The sequence below is a fragment of the Electrophorus electricus genome, chromosome 23 (assembly GCF_013358815.1).
Source record: "Electrophorus electricus isolate fEleEle1 chromosome 23, fEleEle1.pri, whole genome shotgun sequence".
NCBI lineage: Eukaryota > Metazoa > Chordata > Actinopteri > Gymnotiformes > Gymnotidae > Electrophorus > Electrophorus electricus.
In genome coordinates, this window is record NC_049557.1 from 5,911,821 (window position 1) to 5,930,453 (window position 18,633).

The following is an 18,633-nucleotide window of genomic DNA, read 5'->3' on the forward strand; positions in this document are numbered from 1 at the left end:
CTCACACACACACACACACACACACACCCACCTCTACATAAATCAAGATTTGCAAGCTGCTCTGATTTCTGCACTTTGACATTTGTTTCTTTTCACCTGCCAACTCTCTCACTCCTGCAAGCGGGTGCTTTCAGGCTCGTCAGGGGTATGAGAGAGGGAGACTGGGTGTGTGTATGGGCACAGAAGTGGGGCAGTTTCGTTGGTGACGGCTTTACATATAGTCACATGCCGCCACTGGAGTAGACAATGTGTGTTATAACAGATTTCTCATTTTCATTATATTCTTCTCAGAAGCAACTAGCAAAGCAGATGACTTTCTTTAGCCTTCGTCTTGACTGCAAGGCAAACGAGTTACCTTAATTGACATTAAATATAGATGGTTAAACATGCGTATATTTCCCAGTGAACAGTAGGGCGTTAAAACAAATGCATAATGCAAGAATTTGGAAGTGGTCTACATCGGTCTACATAGCTGATTACTGGGAGTGTACTTTGTGCATTCCGGTAACTCACACCACTGCATCGGTCAGTGTAGTTCATGCTAAGGCAACTTCTTCAAACACAATGCTGAGATAGACCAAGCCCACACTCTGGCCTGGAAGTGGTTAACTGGCTTCTAACCTCTGACCACAAGTCCATACAGTCCACCCACCAAACTAGATGGAACCCCCCTCCCCATCCTTCTCACTGCCTAGAGTAGATACAGAATGTACAAAGTGCCAACATCAGGTGGAAAAGAGCAACCAGATGTAGGCTATACTAGCAGACACACACACGCACACATGCACACACACACACACGCACACACACACACACACACACACAGACACACAGACGCACACGCACACTGTGGTTCATTTGCTGATATGCAGTCCCCTCCTTTGATAAGATAAAGATCTTCCCCTTCTTTGGACCCTGAATCAGAACATGTGCTCTTGGGGCCGATTGTGGTCCCATTTTCGTGAACTAATGTCATTACAGCTACGTTCAGCTTTTCTCCACATTGCTACATCTGGGTTCTCACAGGCTGTGTCTTTGTAAAATGCTTGTAATGTACTGCACTTGGCAAAATATATGGTCAGTTTCAGTAACTTTAATGTGCCGAAGGTGGCTTAGTCACACTTAGCTTGCCTTAACACTGACTAGTCTCTCCCTCTCTCACACACACACACACACACACACACACACACACACACACACAGGAATACATTGCAAAAGTGAATGAAATACCTTGTGCTGGAGGCTAAAGCCCATGAACCCAGTAACCCCAAGACTAACAGATGAGATACACCCTCTGCAGAGAGTGGGAGACAGAGAGAGAGGGAGACAGAGAGAGAGGGAGACAGAGAGAGAGGGAGACTGAGAGACAGGAAGACAGCGGGAGAGGGAGACTGGGAGACAGAGAGAGAGGGAGACAGGGAGACTGGGAGACAGAGAGAGAGGGAGACAGAGAGAGAGGGAGACAGAGAGAGAGGGAGACTGAGAGACAGGAAGACAGCGGGAGAGGGAGACTGGGAGACAGAGAGAGAGGGAGACAGGGAGACTGGGAGACAGAGAGAGAGGGAGACTGAGAGACTGGGAGACAGAGAGAGAGGGAGACAGAGAGAGAGGGGGACTGGGAGACAGGAAGACAGCAGGAGAGGGAGACTGGGAGACAGAGAGAGAGGGAGACAGAGAGAGAGGGAGACAGGGGGACTGGGAGACAGGAAGACAGCAGGAGAGGGAGACTGGGAGACAGAGAGAGAGGGAGACAGGGAGACTGGGAGACAGAGAGAGAGGGAGACTGAGAGACTGGGAGACAGAGAGAGGGAGACAGAGAGAGAGGGAGACTGAGAGACTGGGAGACAGAGAGAGAGGGAGACAGAGAGAGAGGGAGACAGGGAGACTGGGAGACAGAGAGAGAGGGAGACTGGGAGACAGAGAGACAGGGATACAGAGAGAGAGGGAGACTGGGAGACAGAGAGAAAGGGAGACTGGGAGACAGAGAGAGAAGGACACAGAGAGAGAGGGAGAGGGAGACAGGGAGACTGGGAGACAGAGAGAGAGGGAGACTGGGAGACAGAGAGAGAGGGAGACAGAGACTGGGAGACAGAGAGAGAGGGAGACAGAGAGAGAGGGAGACTGAGAGACTGGGAGACAGAGAGAGAGGGAGACAGGGAGACAGAGAGAGAGGGAGACAGAGAGAGAGGGAGACAGAGAGAGAGGGAGACAGGGAGACTGGGAGACAGAGAGAGAGGGAGACTGGGAGACAGAGAGACAGGGATACAGAGAGAGAGGGAGACTGGGAGACAGAGAGAGAGGGAGACTGGGAGACAGAGAGAGAAGGACACAGAGAGAGAGGGAGAGGGAGACAGGGAGACTGGGAGACAGAGAGAGAGGGAGACTGGGAGACAGAGAGAGAGGGAGCCTGGGAGACAGAGAGACAGGGAGACTGGGAGACAGAGAGAGAGGGAGACTGGGAGACAGAGAGACAGGGAGACTGGGAGACAGAGAGACAGGGATACAGAGAGAGAGGGAGACAGAGAGAGAGGGAGCCTGGGAGACAGGGAGACAGGGAGACAGGGAGACAGACTTCACCACCCTTCAGCTCTGGACTAGATCAGCTGACTGCAGAAATCCCAGCAGCTCATGGGTCTGCCGGTTTGAATACTCTGTTTATATGCTTTCAACTCTGCAGAGCTCTTTTGGCCCGGGTCCCGCTGATAAATAACCACGATTACAACATAATAATGTAGACCTGCCGTTGTCTTACCAACTAGCATTAAGGTGCAACTCGGAGTTGACAGCCAGTTTCTCTCACACATACATCCACAACTGTACATGAGCACAGCTATTCTCAATAATTACTTGTTATACGTTTTCATAGCCACTGTTCATAATTATATAGCATACTCCCAATAAATTCAGTCAGTCTCAATAACTAGGGAATGTTGGGGTTGATAATATTTACTAATAGGGAGTCAGCACCATATCAATTGAGCAGAGCTGTCATCAAATGAATACCGAAGACTCACCGCTTCACTGAGCCACTGAGCACTTAAACAATACAATTTAAAAAACCCAGTTTTCTTTTCCACTCTAGCCAAGGCTTTAGCCTGATAGCACTCTTAACACTGACCTATCTATTCTCACATGAGGATATGGATTTGAGAGAGACTACAAAGCACTCCTGTAAGTCACTCTGGACAAGGGTGTCTGGCAAATGCTGTAAATGTAAATGTTATACAGTAAATGTCTAGACACACCTCACACTTTCTTGCTCTCTCTCTATCACACACACACACACACACACACACACGCATTTCTATATATCCACATCAGACTGTAGCATTGTACAGAAGCAAAAACTCACTACACTTTATCAGTCATACAGACTGTATTATTTTATTCACACACACACACACATACACACACATATAGAGAAATAATGATTACTAACTTGGAGAATAGAGTAATAGTAAATTATGGGGGATAAGCATCTGTGAACGTGCTGAAAGTGATCAATGCATCATAACTTTTTAAAGCTCATTTCTCATCCACTCTGCCTTCTCATCTGTGAGGGGAATGTTTGCAATGTTTTACTGTGGCACTTCTGGAAAACAGGAGTCAGGAGCATTCATCCTCTGCAGGTCCTGTGCTCAGCCCTGGGGCCTGCCTTCCAGAAGTTAGCCAATTGGATTTTGCCCTCTGGATAGGATTATGTCCTGAAAGCCGACCGTTTCAGGACATGGGACCTGATGCAGGTCCACACTCTGGTAGGATAACTCTGGAAGCCCTCATCCCAGGTGAGAGGAGAGTTAGTCTGTCTGAATCCTGCTTCTGCTCTAGACGCGAAGGAGGTGGTGTCGAAACCTTAGGCTCTAGAACTGCACAGAAATGTTCGGAAAAGGTTTAGACTGGGCAGGCTCTTAATAGAGTCACAAAGTATGAAGCTCTGGTGGAATTTAACCTTGACCCTGCAATTAAGAGCCAGGGCTATTCAAGTGGCTCTAACCTTAAGAGAGAGAGAGAGAGAGAGAGAGAGAGAGAGAGAGAGTGTGTCTTTATCTTGGCACTTCCTTCATATGGAGTGGATGTCACTGACATGTCACCTTAACCCAACTAGAGTTTTCCCAGGAGTCTACTTAAAATAACCCTTTCAGGCTTGTCCACGCACCAACACACACACACACACACACACACACACACACACACACACACACACACACACGTGTGAGAAGACAGATAGCACTCTCTTCCCCGTTGCTGTTTCCCAAAACACCATCAGAAAAAACAAACGCTACAGGGTGTTGTGATGCTTTTACCGTCAAACAAAGCTGACCTTCTGTCCCCCTCTGCCTCATCCGCCGAGCCTCCTCTCAACACCCCAACCCCCACTGAGCCCATCCACCCACCTCTGTGCAGCTACGTCGGGATCTTTTGCTCTCATAGGCACTGCTGCCTACTATAATACATAGAACAAAGTGCTTAAAGGCATCTATTGTTAATCTCATAATCAGAGAAGCCCTAATACTGGACATTGTATAGGTCACATTACATGAGTGGCATTTTCTGAAACTGGACAACGGTTCAGATCCGTTCAGGTCAAGTTTAATGTCAGTCGTACACGGGTACAGTATAATAAAACGTTGGATTCTTTAGGTAACAATGAAAATGAAAGTTCTGGTAAGAGTGAAAATGTGCTGCAAAATGTACTGACTTACTGAAATGTAGAGAATACCAATAAAATAGAAGCTTAAAATGTAAGGAGAGTAACAAACAGAACAAGGCCAATGAATTACTATGCCCATGTAAGAATTTGGACAAACTGCATTGTAAAGGACATGCACCCAAAAAATAAATAAACTAATTCTAGTCCCCATTCTGAAGTGATACCAGTGATTGTTTTGTGTGTTTTTAGTTCATGTGCAGTCTTCTAGTTATAGTTAAGTGTGTGTGTGTGTGTGGGGGGGACCTTTGGAAAGGGATAATACCCTTACATTCTGACCACATCAAAGAGAGAGGCCTCACAACCGTCACATCCCATCAGCAGCCTCTGCCGTGTGAGAGGACGACAGGCTAGCTGACCTGCTCCACATCAAAGCAAGCTAATGTTACCCATGCTCAGGTCGTGGGAATAGAACTCACCTTTCTACACACACACACACACACACACACACACACACACACACACACACAGAGTCTTCATGCTCAAACATACTGCAAACATACTCATACATACACATACACACTAACAGTTTATGCTACAGTCACTCTAGAGTCACACTACACTACTTTGAGAACTTCGAGGAGAGAGAGAAAGAGAGAGTGAAAGAGAGAGAGAGAGAGAGAGAGAGAGAGTTTTAAATGACATATTTTGTAGTAAAGATAAAGTGAGGGCACCATCCTCCTGAAACAGGCAGAGGAAGACACCATCGAATCACTTAAAGAGCGCTTCACTCTGACATCTCCACTGCTGGCCAAAGCTCTTAACATCATTCATGTGGCCTTATAAAACTGAAGCTCAGTTAAAAGCCTGGCTTTTACCAGGGCATTAAACGGAGACCTTCTCCTCCGACCTCCTCTTTGTTCTGTTCGTTTTACTAATGCAGATAAAAAATGCCCAGTAAAAAACCCAAAAAACTTAGTCTTAGGAAACAGAGCCATGCCTCTGACAGAGGAACTGACAGCAGAGAGCTTCACAGCCAGTGGGAGTCTTTTTCCCCTGCACACACAGGTTTTCATTATTGTCAGGGTGTGATATTTATACTAATTATACTTCTGTTTTTAACTTCTTGCACCACAAAACTAGATAGAACTGCTTTTTATAGTATTGCACAAGTTGGACTGAACTCAATTTAAATCTAAGCTGAACTAAATACCCCCCAAATGAGCAGTCACAGTTTCGTGCCTGGAAAACAGAAACACAGTGGGAGAGAGTGTGAGTGAGAATAAAAGAGGAAAATTAAAAGCATGCATGTACAGATCTGCATAACATACCCCTTCTGTCTTGGAACTCACCATGCAGTGACATTAGCAGAGACATCGCTGACCACCCTACCAGCACCAGCACCATGTAGCATGCATTCAGTTCACACCCACGTTTGCTCCAGTTTGTGCTCTGCTGTGGTGGGGTGTCCAGCAGTAATCTCTGTGGGAGAAGCCAAAGCTTCGAATATGAACAGCTCAGGGAGTAGCAAGCCTGCACTCCATTCCATGCCTCCATCTCTCCATCTCTCCCTCCTTCTTTCTCTCTTTCTTTCTCTCACTCTCCCTCCCTCTCACTCCCTCACTCTCCATCTCAGCTAAAGAACAAGACTAATCATCCAAATAACTAGAAATGCTTCTCACTAAGTGATTGATTGTGGTTCTTGAACACAATGGTTTCAAACTCCTGATGTAGAATTTTCCTCCTGATGTTGAATTCTCCTGATGTTTAACAATAACTCCTGATGGTTATTGTTAAACATAATTTCCATAAATTTACAACATTTAGCAGACACTCTTGTCCAGAGCAAATTACATTAGTGCTTAATTGTCTGCATGGAAGAAATCCTTCTGCTAGTATACATGGTCTGAGATTAAGAATGCCATTAACTGTCGGAGGAAAAACACGCAAAGTAGATTTTTGGTAGAGAAGTAAGTGAAGTAATGGTGATTATTCTAAACCACTGTAGTGACTATGGATCATTCAGTTACTGCTGGAGTGGTGCATCTTTAGCCCACATTTAAAGACAGCAAAAGACTCTGACATTTGGTAGTAGGAGTTCATTCCTCCTTCTAGGTGCTAGTACAGATAAAAGTCATGGGGTGTGTCTTCTCTGCCTCTAAGGGTGTGGTGGTTCGGGTTCTGCCGTACTAGACGCTCAAAGGGTGCGAGATATGGTGAGGGGGGAGGTAAGCACTAGCAGGTAGGAAAGAGCAGCACCAGTTTTGGCTTTGCAGGCAAGCATTAGGGTTTTACATCTGATGCAAGCAACTAGAGGAAGCCAATGGGTGGAACGCAGCAGTGGAGTGATGTGGGTGAACTTAGGATGGTTGAATATGAGTCATGCAGCTGCATTCTGGATCAGCTGCAAGGGTCTAGTGGCGTGTACAAGAGCGAGTTGCAGTATTCCATTCTTGAGATGATGAGGCACTAGACAAGCACCTGAGTGGCATTTCTTGAAAGAAATGGTTGGATTCTTCTGATGTTATGGAAGAGTAACCTGCATGCCTTGGTCAAGTTGGTAATGTGGGCAGAGAGTGACAGCTGTTTATCCAGCAACACACCTGGATGTCTTGAATTTTCAGACAGCATGGTAAGGGAGTTCTCAGAGGAGATGGGCAGAGCTTGCTGCAGGGAGGAATCACCAGGAATATATAACAACTCTGTTTTGCTGGAGTTCAGTTTCAGATGGTGGGCAGCCATCCATGATGAGATGTCAGAGACCCATGACGAGATCTGTGGTGAAATGTTGGTATCGGAGGGAGTGAAGGAGAAAATTGGTTCAGTATGATGAGTGTCATAAATAACCACAAGAGGATGGGTGAGCACACAGACACTGGGATGCACTCAAAAGTGGAAATCTTTATATCCAGCGGGACTTTGTAGTATGGTGTGGTAATTTGCATCCCTACATACAATCTGGAGTCAGGTTACAACATTTCATAAAACAGTATGAGTTTAGTTAAGAGCAAAGTCTAAATTCAGGATGGATTTGGTCTAATTTCAGTCTGCAGTGTGTCTTATTTTAATCTGGGGCCATGCTGATTTCAGTCTTCAGTGTGTTTTATTTTAATCTGGGGCCATGTTGATTTCAAGATCCAGTTTGTCGTATTTCAACCTGGGGCTTGTAATGAAGGCTGAAGGTAGCCTCCCTACACAGGACTCAAACCAAGGTCTAGCAGGAGGTATACATGAGCTCTGACCACTGGACCAAAGAGCCATCTCCCTAGCATAGCAGACAGAGCACCCATTTAACATTCCTAAATGACAGTCTCCATCACAGGGCCATGTTGATTTCAGTCTGCAGTGTGTCTTATTTTAATCTGGGGCCATGTTTGGAGCCGGTCTCATTCCAGCCTGGATTCTGTTCATTCAGTTTGATTGATGGTGTTATCATCCAGAATGATCACGTCAATTCAGATCCACCCACTTACACTCCTCTTTACTCAGAAATCAACCATTTTTCTTCTCTATTCCCAAACCCCAGGAGACATCACCTTTCCCGCGGACGTCATTCTGTGACGTTGATTGCATTTCCATTGTGTTTAGCGATGCTTGAGAATTTTTTATTTATTTTTTTACCTCTAGGCACACACACGTGCAAACCTAGTAACACACAGACAACCCACTCACAAACAGACTTCAACATGTCAGCTTTGGAGAAACAGGTTTCTTCACTTGCTGCTGGCAGTCATCAGAAAACGAATGATCACAGATGAGCTTCCAAAGAAGTGTTACACAACTTAAGAGTGAGACAGAAGGCAAAACAGGAGGTGTTCTTTTCTCTTTGCATCTCTTGTGCTCTCTTCTCCAAGAACATTAAACTATACTTTAGGAAACTAACTCCTAACCTTTCTCATCTCCTCTTGTGTGCTTTCCTCTCCATTTCCCCAGCCTATCTATTCGTGTATTTATGTATATACCTCTTCATTTATACACAATTCCTGTTGCTAGATGTCATATTATATTGTTTGGTGAGGGAATGCACTGTATAACGTCTATAAAAATCTCTGGACAGTTTTAGAGCGACCCCTGCTGGTTGACATTGCGAAACTCAGCCTACATTTGAAAACAGAATAAATGAACAGGACCACCAGAGATCCCGATACAAGAGACTGACAAAAAGACCGATGTGTGTGTGTGTGTGTGTGTGTGTGTTAAATGATCATGAAATATCTATACTTAACTCTATAGCTATACCTTTTAAATAAAAGGCTGTAAAGATGGAGATCAAAATCATTTGAAAAAAATCATGTCTGAAATACTCTCATTGAAGCTGTTAAATACATTTAGGAAATACACATCAGAGATTAGGAAGTAAATCCACTCAACTGGTGGAGAATCATAAGTGCAATTGGTTAGAGAGCCATTGCTTCTAGTAATGCAAATTGATTAATTAGCTGATAATATTTTTCAAAGTGAAGGATAAACATTGATATGCAGCCCTTTTCCAAATAACATTTTATTTATATGAAAATGAACCCCCCCTAGGGGAATCGTTCAATCACTTGTGTTTTCGTATTTAAACGATTGTAAATCACTTCCATTTCATTTTGACAAACGGGCGACAGTAATGATCTGAAGCGTCTCGCTCGCCGCTATGGACCAATCAGATTGTTCTGACCTATTATGGTTATGACCGTGACAGTGTTCTACCCACCATGCATCGCGCGTTGAGGCTGGTCTGCTAGAGCTAAGATGACCGACTTTGAGGAACCGCTCTCCGACGAGGAGAAGGTAAACTCTTTTGTTCAAAATTGCCGCTACCATAATGGCCATTTAATCCGGCTACGTAATGTTCTGTAGCCGCGAAAACATAATCGAACCACAAGCGTTAACTGTACCCTCAAACGGTGTGAATCGTACCGTAGTTAGCCGGTTAGCAGTTTGTTAGCTTGCGTAGTTTATACAGGAAGCTAAACAGTGGCTGCCCGTTTAGGGAATGCCCAGCCTAGTAGTAAACAATCCTTGTTTTGCTAACGAAGCAGTTATTCATATTTATTTAGAACTGGATTTTATATGTCAATGAAGTCAGTTGATGTAGACAACACACCAAGTCATTAGCTAAATATCCTTTTGCTTGTGCAGGTGGAATTGCTGAGTCTTTGTTTGATTTGAGAGACTAAGCTTGATTGTTAGCGGGCGTTAGCTCGCTTACTTGTCAAAAATGACCCAGTGTGCAGGAAGTAGCGGCAGGCAGCTAACGCTGGCTAGGCTACCATAAATGGAGCTGTGTTCAGATTCTGGGGAGGCAGCTTAGTGTTTGGTAGCGCTGAGAAACCAATAACTAATAAGGAGTGGAAGAAAGTTGGAAGGAAGATTGGTCCCATTTGTGTTAGCCAGCTAAAGATGATTAAGGATGCAAGGGCTGTCGCTGAGGTTTAATACGGTTTACGAAGGAAAGTGCTTTGACTTCTCTAACTAGCTAGCTAGTTGGTATTAGCTACTTGTCTTTATTCTGTTAAAATGCAACTACTTTGGCATCGCATCTGATACTTCAGCGTGTAACGGTTATTAGTAGAGCGTAACCGGAACCACTGAAAACTTGACACCATAACCAGTCCTGTGAGTTAGCCAAACTGCTAGCCATGGGAAGGCCCACTTCCTGGTCACAAATTAATTGTGGTGCAAAACGGGATATCGCAAAAATGCATCTCGTCTACCTGAATTTTCTGCGGAGGACTTCATGAATTTTTAGAAATATGCCGTTTTAAAGGAAGTAAATAATACGTCTTAAATAATACCTCTGACTTAATTCGACAAAGGTTGATGGTCTTTCTCTGAGTGGATACATGATTTCATGGATTAAGCTGATTTGATTTTCTCAAATATTTTGTTTACCCTTGGTGAGACACTGAATGTCTGTGGGACCTTTTGGAATTGTCCAGTGTCCTCTCCCCTGTTTGTCTCATTCTTTCCTTCATCATATGGAGCCCAAGTGTATGTAGAGCCAAAGCCCATGTCATGCAAGGCTTTCTACCGGTCTAGTAATAAGAGATCATGAGATCAATGTCAGTTTAACTGTCAGCTCTGCTGCTCTGGCCCCTTGTGTTTTTCAGTTAGGTTATATTCCCCACTTGCGGAAGTGCACCTTTTATAGTTCTCACTTCATAGTTGTCAGATGTCATTTCAGTTGGCTTGTTACTGCAATGCATTCAGTAAAGAGTAAGCAAAGAAAGTGGTAACCTGAAACACTCAAAGCACTGAGTGCTCTTAGTGTGGGCACATTGCAGATTTTGGACTGCTGTTTATTACAATTTCCTAAACCTCAACTTGTCTAGATGCTTTATACTGTCCCATTATGGTGCCTTATAGACTAGGTATAGAAAGGCATTGTATATAAAGGCATTAGGGAGTTTAAATGAGCAGTTTTATAAATATAAGGTCATGCAAAGTAGGTGCAACAGTTGAGTGAAGCTATGAAAATGCAGTTAGGTGGGACAAACACAACCACATGAAAGGCAAACCAGTCATGTGGAAAACTGCACATTTGTGCAGATAGCATGAGGAAGACCATAGATACATGGACTTTGTACAACAGCAGTATGAACAGTAGAATAACTGTACTTGGACTCATTGTACACACGCATAGTTGAGATGATTATTATAAGAAATTGGTGATATTTCATTCATCATCTCTGTTGGTGTATAAGGTTTAGATGGAAGCTCTTTGGTGAACAAGTCTTCTTTTTGCACAGGTCCGCATAGCAGCAAACTTTGTCACCCATGCTCCACCTGGCGAGTTCAACGAAGTCTTCAATGGTAAGATTATTGCTATTATTCAACATCTTCAGTGATGAAGTTACTAATAAAGTTGTCAGAAGTGGCTTTGCTGTGGTTGAGACTGGAAAGGGTTTTGAAGGTAGTGGGATGCTGCTGTTTTGGGAAATAATCTCATGTCACTTGCTGTGTAATAAATGCATCCAGACACATTTGTATATGCCTAGTTCACTGTAAAGTTTAAGCAAATCTGTGTGTGTCACTTTGTAAGCTTTAATGCCACCCAGTGCATGTTTGAAGAAAGTGATTCCTTTTTCTAAATAATACTAATTACATTTTTTTAATTTATTTATTTTTTTTAGATGTGCGGCTTCTCCTCAACAATGACAACCTCCTCAGGGAGGGGGCAGCACAGTAAGTGTATGTTTGTTTGTGCATGTGCATCTTCACAGAAGCTTGTGAGTCAAACCTAACACTTTACTGTGAGCTCCACAAACGTCCGGTGTAGTTATGATAATTGCCCGTTAGATGATGTCAGAATGCTAATATTGTCTTCATAGATGCTCTCCTCTCCTGCTCACCCAACCACCCTGCTGTCTCCCTGTTTACCTCTCACAGTGCCTTTGCCCAGTATAACATGGATCAATTCACTCCTGTAAAACTGGAAAATTCGGAAGAGTTGGTAAGGGATGTTTAATAATTTAATCAAGAGTCACTCACAGCATATGCTCAGTCACAAGTCTGTGCTACTAATTATCCTGGAAGTTGCAACACATTTCCTCTTGGTTAAGAAACCATTTGACTGTGTGGAATACTAATGTGTGCGTGTGGGACCGTTTCTGTAATGTACTATGATTAACTAAAGGGGTCCATTGGTTTTGGGCCTTGGGCACAGTCCCTTCATTCAGCAGTGTTTCATCTTGGCTAGTACCCCAGAAACTGGTCCTTTGACTTGGTGAGACAGAGGCCTGTAATTTAAGAACCATTTAGGATGGGATTTCCTCCTGTACATTTACTTACGGGCCTCTTCAGCCATTACCCTAAATACACTATAGGCTGCCTGTCCGATGCCTCCCTGGGCTTGTATTGTAAATGTAATGAGAATTGCTCTTTTACTCAAAAGTTTGAAGTAATTCTTTAGTATTTGTAAATGCTGTTTTTATAGTTTTTCAGCCCTAGCTAAACACAGAATCTTAAACAAGCATGCAAGAAAACTGGAATACTGCCGGTTGGTCACCTGATTATACATTGTCATAAACAGGTGAAAAGATGTTTGTCAGGTTTATGTTCAAGGATTGTCCACTATGTCGCCACTATGTCAACCTTTTGGTTTGGATACGTCTGCACATATTAATGTATTTATGTAAATCTTTAAATCCTTTGTGTAAAGAATCAGATTGCATGTTTTATGATTTTTCTTTAATTCTTATTAAAAGTGGTTGAAGATCTGTTATATTATTGACAGACTTGCTCATTTCCTAAAGGGAGAATGAATCCCACTGCTTCAAGGTGCAAACAGAACCTCAAGCAGGGCCAGTATATGTGGGTGCATGGGTCTCATGTCTTCCCCCTGCTCTGTGCCCGTTGTAGGTTCTGATCACGGAGCATGGCGATCTGGGTCAGGGGAGGTTCTTTGATCCCCGGAGCCGCCGCTCGTTCCGTTTTGACCACCTGCGTAAGGAAGCCAGTGACCCGCAGCCCTACCAGGGCGAGAGCGCACTGCACTCCTGGAGAGATGCCTGTGATAATGCGCTCAGCGCCTACGTCAAGGAGCATTACCCAACTGGAGTGTGCACGGTACGGTACACACGCGCGCACACGTTACCAGTTCATCGGCTGGTTGAGTATGCACAATCTACATATTGATGTTTGTACTCATTGTACACAGTGTGTATTTACAGATTTTAGGGTCTGGATTGCAATCTGCCTTAAAGCCAGATTTTTCTCTCTCTCTCTCGCTCTCTCTCATCATTAAGTAATGTAGAAACCTCCAGTAACCTCTCTCTTTTATTCAGCAGCGCGGTTGTGGTTGCGGTAATAGATCCTTAGTACTGCGGCTTGAGACTCTTTAATGGAGTGGCCGTGTTGAGTAGTGTGTGTTTAACCTGCCTGTAAGTGCAGCAAACATGACATCTTGCGGTTTCTGAACAGGTATATGGGAAAACAGTGGAAGGTCAGAAAACCATTATTGCTTGTATCGAGGGACACCAGTTTCAGCCTAAAAACTTCTGGTGAGGAAACTAGTTAAAGCTTTAACTTTCACTGTTTTTGCCTTTCTGGACAGATCTTTATTTACATGACGACATGTGAACATTTACTGTAAAACATAATTTACCTATGGTCCTCATTTGGCTGTTGTAGTGTTTTTCCAAAACATGCCTGACTAACACTGTCTTTGGGAGTTCTGCTCTGGACACTATTTTAGTCTTGTCTTACATATAATCTTTGCTGGGGGATCTGGCGCTTTGTATAACATGACAATATGCCATTTCATTTATCTGATTCCTAACACTGTGTTTGTGCGTGCGGGTGTTTGCAAATGTGTGTACGTGTCAACTTGCAGGAATGGGCGCTGTAGGTCAGAATGGAAGTTCACCATCAGCCAGTCCTCCTCTCAGGTGGCAGGTGTGTTGAAGATCCAGGTGAGTCTTTCTCATGTTTACACAGGATAGTATAGGGTTATTCTTGATATTGATGATATTATTATTTTAATCTCTTGCTAAGAGTAGGCATGTGACTACACAAGATTAGGATTTTCTTAGTTCATTAATTCAGTTTATAACAGTTCATTAGTTGTATATAGAGTTTAAGAGGTTTATATTGAGATTATTCTCTGGATTATTAGAGATTATTGTCTTGTGTGAAACATTACGGGCATAATACAACATTAAAGTTTCCTGTGAATGTGTATTTCTAATTTCCAAAATGCTCTCTTCTCTGGAGTTTGAGTTGCAGCTGATGGTGTGCATTTCTGCATTGCTGACCTAATGAAGTCTGTGTGTCTGTGTAGGTGCATTATTATGAGGATGGCAATGTTCAGCTGGTCAGTCATAAAGAGGTGGAGGAGTCCATCATTGTATCTGTGAGTGAACATTTGATTTATTTTACTCCCCTTAAATGCTGAACATTTAGGATGGCACTCCACTGTGACAATTGTGCTTCATGTCTTCTTGTCACTAGGATGAAGAGACCACTGCCAAGGAATTTGTAAAAATCATTGAAAATGCAGAAAATGATTACCAGGTATGTTTTCATTGACGAAGACTATTCTTTTAAAAAAAATTAGCCAATCAAGAGATTAACAAATAAGTCATAGAAAGTTAATGATGAGCTTCATCAGACCTCCACCTTGCCCACCTAGACCGCCATCAGTGAGAACTACCAGACGATGTCGGACACGACCTTCAAAGCTCTACGCAGGCAGCTTCCTGTCACCCGCACCAAGATTGACTGGAATAAGATTCTCAGTTACAAGATCGGCAAGGAGATGCAGAATGCCTAGAATGTGTCTGGATCTGCCTGGCTCTCAACACGGAACCGGTCCAAAAGAAAACCCACACGCTGTTCGCTAAACAGAGGGAGAGTCATGCCTCCCTGAGAAAAAAGAAAACAAAACAAAAAAAAAAAAGTCGAGGGACTTACTCTATTGATGTTACTAAGAAGAAGTGGTTCCACTCAGTTTCTGGTTGTTTAAAGGACACTCCGGCTATTGGAGGAGGGTCAGACATGAGCTTAGAGGGAGTCTGGATCTAAATTATCAGTAAACCCGATGCTATTCTTGCATTCATGTGAATTTATCTGACCCGTCTGTCCAAAAATATTCTTAAAGGGTGTACAATGTAGATTTTATTATTTTTTGTTTGGTTATGTTGTTGTTGTGAGATGGGACATTGTGTTGATGGGACGTCTGTGAGTGCGGGCCAGTCATCTTTAAGACGGCACACAGAACTGCTGACAGGTTTATTTTGACTGTTCCAATACTCCGAACAGACATCCTCTCCTCATTCAGCTCATCCCCAGAGTGTGTGTGAAGAGGAGGCTGCTCGGTGAGTTCTGGTATAGGCATCTGTCTTAACTCCCCTCTCTCAGCACCTTCTGCCACCTCCTAACCTTCGCACCCTTTTAAATGAAGACATTTAAAACAAAGTCAAACCAAAATCTGTGTGAAATAAATGAGCCAATAAAAAAAGCAGCAAATAGTCCTCTTTCCCATGGCAAAGAAATCCAAATTAAGTCTTGCGTTTCATATTTATACATACAGATATTATATTTTACTAAGCAGTCTTTAAAAACCGTCCTAGCACTTTTTTGTTACAGGCTTCACGTGTGCAGAATCGAGCGTGTCTTACAATACAAACAGCGAATCAGAGTTGGTCTATGCACTCTCCAGAACTGGAGCAGAAAGGTGTTGTTAGTGTTGTCACATGTCATGGTACTGTTGGGTGCTTTGCCACTGTAAACTTCACCCTGAACACAGAAGCGTAATCAGACTGTACTATATCACTCATCACTCTGTCTCTCACTCTCTCTCTCTTTCTCTCTCTCCATCTTGCTCTCTCTGTCCTGTAATACGGCTCTTAACTCTGATTTTAGCAAACGTATATGCTACTCACAGGTAATAAAGAATTGGCACCGAACTGATGACTGAAGCTCATATTTAGAATATTTGTTCTTTTTCGCAGATGTAGCTGGGTGACACAAATTTTATCTCCCCATCCAAGCTTGGGCTGTATAGCAGATTCTGAATGTAAGACAACCTAAGTTTGATCAGAATACTTTGCCTTACCGAAGTACCATTATACTTCTTGTACTCGTCTATGATTCCCTATAGCCACTAAATGACTCTTGGAGACATTCTAATATATTTTGACACTAAATGCAAAATCAAGATACGGTGAGCTTCCAAAGAGTTTTATTTTCTCAGTGGGTAAGGCCAAGGGTATGGCTCTGTAAAGCCATTTCTATTAAGAACAAGTAAAAATATCTTTATCTGCAAGACTTTATTGGTTTCATAAAAAATACAGTAGTATAAGCCCAGGTGTGAGCTGGTAAAGAAAATCTAAGGGCGTCAAAGGCAACACTGAGGTATCGGACATGTAAGAAACCTTAAGTTACATGCAGGTTGCATGTAACAGAACCGGGAAAGAAGTGCATGTGTTATGAACGCTCCTCAGTTTGGTTTTGTGTAGCTGAAGCAAACAAATTATATTTCCATGTCATTTGGAAAAGTGGTTTCTGTAAGCTAGTTAAGATAAATGCACATGCATCCGTAGCCCCAGTTATCCATCATTTCGTATTTTAAAGCCCTTTTAATAGGCTTAGGAATCAACATAAAAAACTATAACCTATTTGTGCTTTTGTCTTTCTAATGAAAGTCTATCTATTTTCAAGTACACTCTTAGATGGGTTAACCACCACCATTACTGCTATATAGTTACAATCTTTAAGACTGGAGTGAATGGTTTTAACTACACTACAGGCTATTATACATATAGCATGAAGAACAATAAGACTGGGAACACACAAGTCTCAGATTTGCAAACCTTGAGAAGCAGCCAGTGTTTTCACCTTCACAGGGGAGAGAAAAGCATTTTGGGAAGTCCGGTGTCATTTGCCTCTGAGTGCCTTTTGGAATGTGTTAAACTAAAGGTGTCTTTAAGTCTGTAACCGCAGGAGCCACACACCAGCGTTCAGCTATTCTGCCTGTTTTTAGTAGCGATTTATTATCACCACTACTGTCAAGATACATACCGAGAAGGAAGAGAGGAGGAACATTTTCTCTGGGAGTCTTGCCGAAAGAAAGAAGTGAAAGATTAGGCCTGTGAGCTTCACTGTTTACACACACAAACATAAGATGCAGGGTGAAGTGAGCCACTCAGGTTTTTGCTCAGCTCATGCCATTGCTCATGTGTTCTGAGAAGCATACAGAACTTAAAATGACTGAACACATGAGAACAATTTAATAACAGTAAAAATGGATCTCAGTGCTATTTCTACTATAACTGCAATAACTTAAGATAGTTCTCAGTATATGAGAATATAACTTTCCATTTTGTAAGATAAGAATTGGTCATTCTATCTACTGATTGCCTGAGATGGAGTCATCAGTGTAGTTCATTTATAAAGAGTCCTAAGTTAGTGTAGTTCTTTTATAAAAGTCATCAGTGTAGTTCATTTATAAAGAGTCCTAAGTTAGTGTAGTTCCTTTATAAAAGTCATCAGTGTCGTTCATTTATAGAGTCCTCAGTGTAGTTCATTTATAAAGAGTCCTAAGTTAGTGTAGTTCCTTTATAAAAGTCATCAGTGTAGTTCATTTATAAAGAGTCCTAAGTTAGTGTAGTTCCTTTATAAAAGTCATCAGTGTCGTTCATTTATAGAGTCCTCAGTGTCTTTCATTTATAAAGACTCCCCCCCCCCCCCATTTTGTCTTCCATGCAGGACATGGTATAACAGCAAATTTGGGGATTTAAGTATATTTAAAGTTTACGGATGAATAAAATGTCTCAAAATATAAGGAAAAATAAGATGATAGCATATGTAAAAAAAATAGAAATCTAAATAAATGCCATCTTAGCTGTATCTTAGAATTTGGGCCCTAGTATAAAGGAGCAGAGTGGTAGATGAGGTGCCCATTCTCCAGCCCTCTAAAAGGTTTTCCATGTGTGGGTTTACAAAGAAACGATTCAGCCATTCAGTGTGGGAGGGGTTACAGATTCGGCTCAAAGGCAGGTTCGTTATGCCCTTTAACTTGGGTGGTGTGGATGGCTAGAACTTAGCTGGAGGAGGACATGACAAGATCGAGCTCTTTAGTGCCCTCCTGTGTGCTAGTGAGGCCACAGCTACCAGACAGCTCGGGGAAGTGAGTGACGTGTGGAGAAAGGACAGGCGACCCGGGACTCTGGTTCAGACCCGGCTTCTTGGGTGGCACAGGGGGTGGGTGGCTCTTCTCCAGCCTAGGGATGATGGGTGAGCGGATTCCGGGTGAGAGCGGGCCCGGCGCTTTGCCTGTGGGAGAGGATGAAGCTGCCAGCGCGCGGTAGTCCGTGCCGAAGGGCGAGCTGTTTGGAGGGGGCAGCTTGCCCGCCCCCTGCTGGCTGGTGAAGCGTGACAGCACTTGTGTGACCGTGTTGCGGGCGATCTGCTTGGCGGTCAAGTTCTCGAGCGGAGGCGGAGGGGTGGTGGCGGGCGACAAGTCGCGGGGCGAGTGGGGCACACCTCCACCCTGC

The 18,633-nt window shown here is 43.3% G+C and overlaps 2 protein-coding genes across 2 annotated transcripts in view; one reads left to right on the forward strand and one right to left on the reverse strand.

Annotated features, from left to right (window-relative positions):
* The first annotated feature begins 9,336 nt into the window (after nucleotides 1-9,336).
* capza1b (capping actin protein of muscle Z-line subunit alpha 1b) lies at nucleotides 9,337-16,044 on the forward strand. The gene is made up of 10 exons (XM_027001349.2): nucleotides 9,337-9,424; nucleotides 11,386-11,449; nucleotides 11,770-11,821; nucleotides 12,026-12,089; nucleotides 12,998-13,204; nucleotides 13,559-13,638; nucleotides 13,971-14,049; nucleotides 14,418-14,489; nucleotides 14,588-14,650; nucleotides 14,769-16,044. The coding sequence occupies exons 1-10, from the start codon at nucleotides 9,386-9,388 to the stop codon at nucleotides 14,907-14,909; spliced, it is 861 nt and encodes a 286-aa protein (XP_026857150.1). The 5' UTR covers nucleotides 9,337-9,385; the 3' UTR covers nucleotides 14,910-16,044.
* The window catches only part of cttnbp2nlb (CTTNBP2 N-terminal like b), a 29,992-nt gene continuing 26,296 nt past the window's right edge, over nucleotides 14,938-18,633 (reverse strand). Inside the window, exon 5 of the mRNA XM_035521930.1 lies at nucleotides 14,938-18,633. This exon is cut by the window's right edge and continues 875 nt beyond it. Within this exon, the coding sequence (XP_035377823.1) occupies nucleotides 18,180-18,633 (454 nt within the window). The 3' untranslated portion in view covers nucleotides 14,938-18,179.